This window comes from Phytophthora parasitica, assembly GCF_000247585.1.
Source record: "Phytophthora parasitica INRA-310 unplaced genomic scaffold supercont2.22, whole genome shotgun sequence".
Lineage (NCBI taxonomy): Eukaryota > Oomycota > Peronosporomycetes > Peronosporales > Peronosporaceae > Phytophthora > Phytophthora nicotianae.
Window position 1 is genome coordinate 777976 of NW_008649008.1, and position 5445 is coordinate 783420.

At 51.0% G+C, this 5445-nt stretch overlaps 2 protein-coding genes across 5 annotated transcripts; both read right to left on the reverse strand.

Moving 5' to 3' along the window:
- Nucleotides 1-475: 475 nt before the first annotated feature.
- Nucleotides 476-2946, reverse strand: PPTG_10659 (hypothetical protein). 4 transcript variants are annotated; one of them, XM_008906054.1, is made up of 4 exons: nucleotides 2170-2946; nucleotides 1752-2099; nucleotides 1434-1526; nucleotides 476-1371 (listed from the first exon to the last, which is right to left on the reverse strand). In XM_008906054.1, the coding sequence occupies exons 1-4, from the start codon at nucleotides 2231-2233 to the stop codon at nucleotides 797-799; spliced, it is 1080 nt and encodes a 359-aa protein (XP_008904302.1). In that variant the 5' UTR covers nucleotides 2234-2946; the 3' UTR covers nucleotides 476-796. The 4 variants fall into 4 exon arrangements, with proteins under 4 accessions (XP_008904302.1, XP_008904301.1, XP_008904300.1 ...); XM_008906053.1 differs by having other exon boundaries at nucleotides 1434-1607; XM_008906052.1 differs by having other exon boundaries at nucleotides 1434-1571; nucleotides 1656-2099.
- A 419-nt stretch (nucleotides 2947-3365) lies between these two features.
- PPTG_10660 (hypothetical protein) lies at nucleotides 3366-5389 on the reverse strand. The gene is made up of 2 exons (XM_008906055.1): nucleotides 4846-5389; nucleotides 3366-4782 (listed from the first exon to the last, which is right to left on the reverse strand). Exons 1-2 carry the CDS (start codon nucleotides 5145-5147, stop codon nucleotides 3513-3515), a joined length of 1572 nt encoding a protein of 523 aa, XP_008904303.1. The 5' UTR covers nucleotides 5148-5389; the 3' UTR covers nucleotides 3366-3512.
- Between the last annotated feature and the right edge of the window lie 56 nt (nucleotides 5390-5445).

Genomic DNA, 5445 nt, shown 5'->3' on the forward strand with positions numbered 1-5445 from the left:
TAGGACCTTATTCCGTCCTTTATCCTATTTAAAAGAAATAAATCTGAAAGAGGGTGCAAGTCAAACGAGTTTTGGATGTTGAAAAAGGAGATCAGTTTAGAACGAGTTCAAACTGCTGCTGGAATCGCTCCATTATAGCCTCACATCCAAGGGCGTTGCTCTTTACTTAAGTATGCTTTTAACGGGTTCATCGAAATTCATAAGTCGGGTCACTGATGCCAACGTATACATCTTCCTTCCATTGTATACTGTATACACTTCAATTGTAATTTTGTGCCATTTTCAGATTCGGTTGGTCGATGGAGGAAATGATTCGAGCAAGATGATTCAGATACTGTTGAACGGGATGTGTGCTGGTTGGTAGTCCCGCGGTGGTTGACCCCGTGCGTTTGTGGAGACGTGCGCTGCTGTGTCACCGTTGCGGTTGATTCACGGCGGCAATCCCATGAGAAGAAACCTTCTACATGTAGAATGATCCCCATAATGACCAAATGCCTGCTTTGTAAGATGTAAACGTCATTACGTAATAATTCAACTACTATCGCTTTACTGCCAAGAATGGAGGCGTCTGTTCTAGCCTACCTCAAGGGCAAGCACTCGCCTCGACGTCCAGTCCTTGAGCGCGAATAATTCTACTATTGAGCGCTACTACCAGCCAAAGACACGACCTCTGTTCGACGCTACCGTCGACGTCTTTTTCGTCGCTGCTTAAGCTGTCCATGGCCGTTATCCTGTAGCTGCTCCTGCTTTTAACCGGGATATACCGGGAAAACCTCGAGTTAAAACAGGGTTACGCCTATAATTCCACCGCCAACGAGTCTCGATCGCGCGCTGTGCTGTATCCCTGCTCCAAACTGGGTCGACGTCCTTGTGACCTGTTGCTTGCACTTGCTCGACGGTCTGTCGGATAGCTGCCGGATAAAATGCGCTCGTTCGAGTAGCTACCAGACAGGATACGCTCGTTCGGATAGCTGCCAGCCATTCCAGCCAAATCACCAGAGCTGTTGCGGATGTGTACGGGAGCGAGACCCACGCCTAACCTATCAGTGCTGCCGCTGTTCGCCGAGTTGGCGTACAAAGTCTTGAGTTCGTTCGTGAAGCTCCCGGAGCTACCAGATCTTCGGGAACTAGTCGTCGGTCCCTGCGGGAATAACGTAGGCGTGGCAGCCGCGGTAGATCCGAACGCATCTTCGCGTTGACGCGGGTATTGTTGCTGATAGTAGCTGGCATCAGCCTGGTCGTCCTCGTTCTCATACAAGCGGTTACGAGCCTTGCAGTAGCACGAAAGTACCGACACCACAGCCACTGTGAAGACCAATACACCACAACAAATAATCAACGCAATCTGCCACGTCTTGAGGCCATTACTCGCTGTTCATATATCACAAATCGTTAGTAATTTACCAGAATTTATCATTGTTACAGTCACTTACATGAATCACCCGCTGCGCTGCCAGCTTCGCCTGCGTTGTTATTATTTGAACCCGAATTACTCGATGTGGGCGTCGTAGACGAATTGCTATTATCTGCAGTGGATGATGAAATTCCAGAGGTCGAGTTTGACGAAGTACCTGAAGTTACAACAGGAGACGGTGTGGAAGGCGCAGCTAAGAACGTTAATAGCACACAACCCAGCCAAAACAACAGCACATTACCATAAGATACGAAGCGAGGCCAGTTTAAAACATCAAGCAACACAGTCAGAACGCTAAAAAACACCTCCCAAAACCAATCAAACCAAAGCTGTCTACCTGTCGTAGGGGTCGGAGTGGAGGACTCTGTCGAGTTTGATGACGTAGATGTCGTGGAGCTGCCACTACTGGTCGTCGGTGACGTCGTGGTTGTTGTGCTTCCAGAAGAAGTCGATGAGTAATCGCAGTCTCCACAGTCCGTTCCGTACGTGCACGTGCCGTCGCTGTTGATAGCGTAGCCGATGACGGTGCTGCCTGACTGCTCGTAGCACTGGCCGCAACTGCAGCTTCCGGATCCCGTGCGCGCTCCTTGTTGCGAGCCACTGCAGCTACAGCCGGCAGATCCTCCCGGTCCAAAGCCCGTCAATGCGGTCGTGTAGCAGATCTCGGCACAAGCCGCTGCCTCCACTGAAATAACGCGAACGAAATTGTTAGTTCACATTCTCCGACTACTTAGATGAAGGATAAGTCCGCATACCTTGCGAGAGCCACGATGTGGACGCCACGGCGACCAGCGTCGTCAAGAAGAACCATGAGCGCATGCTTCCTCCCCGATTATTATGTAACCTAGTCGATCGAGGGCCGCGGAACTGGAGCTCTTTCCCTTTCCGGATAAAGGCCACAAAGTTTGAACAGACGCGGACACGGAAAACTGCGTCTGAGTGGCTTGAGAGACGTGTGACCGCCTTCTATGTATGCGTTCGTTGACTGCACTGGCCACAAGACGACGACGCGAGTGGCGGTCGATGCACAGCTGGAAACGGGCGCGGCAGTCAACCGTTAACGTTACTTGCCACGAAAGGCGGTGGGTATCGAGCAGCACTCGCTTCGAGAGCGCTCGACGATAGGAATCCCGTGTGTGGGTGTCGAGGGCCGAGGAGAACGAGGGAATGGTAATGAATCCGCGTGCCTGGCGCTGCCTGATGGCAACGGGAGCAAGTCAGTCAGAAGACAGACGAACCAGATGGAGGCATTACCGGGTTATTGACCAATCAAAGTGCAATACGACCATTCGAAATTCAGTTTTTTACCGTACGACTCCGTAAGCCGAAACTTCGGATTGCTAGTTTACGTTTACGTGTGTGAGTTCATATCAGGAGCCGGCAACACCGACGTGGTGGAGACACTTTACATGTAGCAGCACAACTGTAGTGTTCATTAAACCATGTGCGTCGTTGTTGCTGGCGTTGGTCACTGCCGACACGCATAAAATACCTTGACTGCCGACCTTGAGACAGTCTGGATTCCAAACTTTAGAGATGGGGAGGCACGTTGAAGTGGACCGCTCCACGCGATTGTGGATACCTGTCAGTGCTGCCTTATCCAAGCTCCGTTGCCGCCACATAGTGTGTTGCTAGCCAAATATCAGTTCATTGGAACGTGTGGAGTTTACCACGTGAAGCTCCAGGAGACCGTCTCCACACACATTACCGCTGCATCTGGCGTTTGGTTTATTGAGATTTCACTTACATGTACACAAAAACCTCGAAGAGACAGGTTACTAACGACTACATGTAGAGCGAGCACAACTACTATGGCAACGGCTCCAGTAGGCTAGTACTGTAATTCATCTCCGCCAAATGTTGCCTGCATTGGGACAGCCTACAGGCTCAAGGCTCGGCCTTTCCTCCGAGTTTCGCGCTCGTGCGCACGACATCGTGTCCATTTTGAGCACCGACAGCAAAGCCTTCGTTCGCATCGTGGGCATTCGAGATTGCGATTTCATGATGGATCTTTACAAGCGAATTACTTAATTGATTGTCAGCAATATCTTTTGACTACTTCCTTCTCGTGAGTTAATAGACACATCGAGTTCTACTTTTACTCGATGATCGTGATCCGTCCCTCGTGCTCGGGATATGCCAGCAACCGCTTCTTCATCATAAAGTCGGCTACGACCTCGGGGATCTTCGGTGCTTCCCTCAAAATTTCGCCCTTCAGCCAGGACGAACAGCCATCACCACCGCCAGCTACAAACTTGGACGTGGCCACGAGGAGCTCCGTTTCCAAGTCCACCGGCTCGCCGTTCTCGTGCAGCATCTTCGTGACAACAGGCGGGGTTACCTTCATATCGACGGTCACCTTGAGCCCAGACACATGCGGGTGTGAGCCGCTCTGCTGTGGGTATTTATACAGATGCTGGATGAATGCATCGCGTAGGTCGCTGGCTTTAATTCGCACGAGAACGGCAGGTCGCGGGAATGGCATCTCGTGTTTCAAAATACCCACTGTAATGCTGGATTTCGCGGGATATTCCTTGTCTCCCCGAATAAAACCCCCATTGATAAAACCCACATCAGCCGCCAGTTCGCTACGAAGTGCATCTGCCACCAAGTTGCCGCCATTGCTCTCTCCAGCTCGCAACAGTGCAGTGCGAGTGGTTAACGTGGTCGCCAAAGTAGCCAACACACGCTCATTTTTCTCAGGATCGTCTTCACTTGCCATTTGTTGCATGTACTTGAAGAGAATTTGTTGACACGCCCGTTGTGGTGGCAAATACGCGTTGGCAATCATGCTCCATTGTGGCAAGACGGTTAAGCCACGCTCAGGATGATCAGCCGAGCGTTTCAACTCGAACTCGAGTTTGGCCAACCAAAAGGCATTTTGTCCTGACTTGTGGATGAATGTTTTGCCCTCATACATTGTGAACGGCTCGTGGTCGTGGCCGCCAAGCACCAAATCGATGCCAGGTACTTGACGTGCAAGCTTCTTGTCTTGCGAAATGGACAGATGTGTAAGTGCCAGAATAAAATCTGCGCCTTGGGCTTTTAGTTGTTCGACGCAACGTCGAGATGTGGCAAACACGTCGTCGAACTTTACGCTGGAGCCTGGGAATGACAACGTCGGGGTCTCCTCTGTGCAGACACCAAAGACTCCCAGTTTCAGTCCGTCTTTTAATGTGATGATCTCTGTATCTACGACACCGTCGAACAACGCGCCGGAAGCCGAGTCCAGTACGTTGGATCCAAACCACTTCGCCGTCGACTCACGCATGCGAACCTTGAGTTCATCAGCTCCAAAGTCGAACTCGTGGTTGCCCAGCACCACGTACTCGATACCCAGGTGGTTCATCAACTCGATCATGTGCGCGCTGCAAAAGTCATACAAAATATTAGTTTATCTCGTACTGCATTATCCACCTAACGCGACGTACCCTTTGAAGCGTTCAGCCATTTCTGAGCCGGAGAGAAAGTCTCCGTTTAGCGTGACCAGCAGCGTCACGTCCTCGGGTAGTGCAGCCTTCTGTCGTTCCAACAGCGTTGCAAATTCTGCAATACCACCGTGTCCATGTTCATTGGGAACCATGTCGTACACGTCATTGACCGAGAGGATCACGATTTTGGCACTTTGGTCTCCCGTTGTTGATTTTTCGGGCTCGGACACGGCCGGAACGTGGTCCGGTGCGGTGTCGCTTGCGGTCGGTGAAGGAGGAAGCGGGTCGGTCGTCTCCGTCATGCTGGCTGGGAGAAGAATCTGTCGTGTGCCTTGCGTGAGCGAGCCCGAATCGGGGAGTGATCAACTCGAACCTTGCCGTAATGATTCGATGCTGAAGAAACGAGATGGTGTTTTTATTAGCCAATAGGATTTCTTATTTAGCATCGGCCGCCTGCGATTGGCTGTGACATGCAAGATTATGAGTGAAGGTGCGACAAATGGCACTTTTTCGAGCGCTTTCGAGAGCTTTTGATGCGCTGGAGTATATTTTCTTATCGCAATCTTGCTGGAATGCTATTACTGTGTGGATTGAGCGTTT

What these genes read in the sequence shown, in the direction of transcription:
- PPTG_10659 (XM_008906051.1), bottom strand. Translation starts at nt 2,233, where the DNA reads ATGCGCTCATGGTTCTTCTTGACGACGCTGGTCGCCGTGGCGTCCACA. An exon ending in CACATCGTGGCTCTCGCAAG is followed by an intron (nt 2,100 to 2,169) that starts GTATGCGGACTT and finishes GCGTTATTTCAG; the next exon opens with TGGAGGCAGCGGCTTGTGCC. An exon ending in CAGCGCAGCGGGTGATTCAT is followed by an intron (nt 1,372 to 1,433) that starts GTAAGTGACTGT and finishes ATATATGAACAG; the next exon opens with CGAGTAATGGCCTCAAGACG.
- PPTG_10660 (XM_008906055.1), bottom strand. Translation starts at nt 5,147, where the DNA reads ATGACGGAGACGACCGACCCGCTTCCTCCTTCACCGACCGCAAGCGAC. An exon ending in ATGGCTGAACGCTTCAAAGG is followed by an intron (nt 4,783 to 4,845) that starts GTACGTCGCGTT and finishes TGACTTTTGCAG; the next exon opens with CGCGCACATGATCGAGTTGA.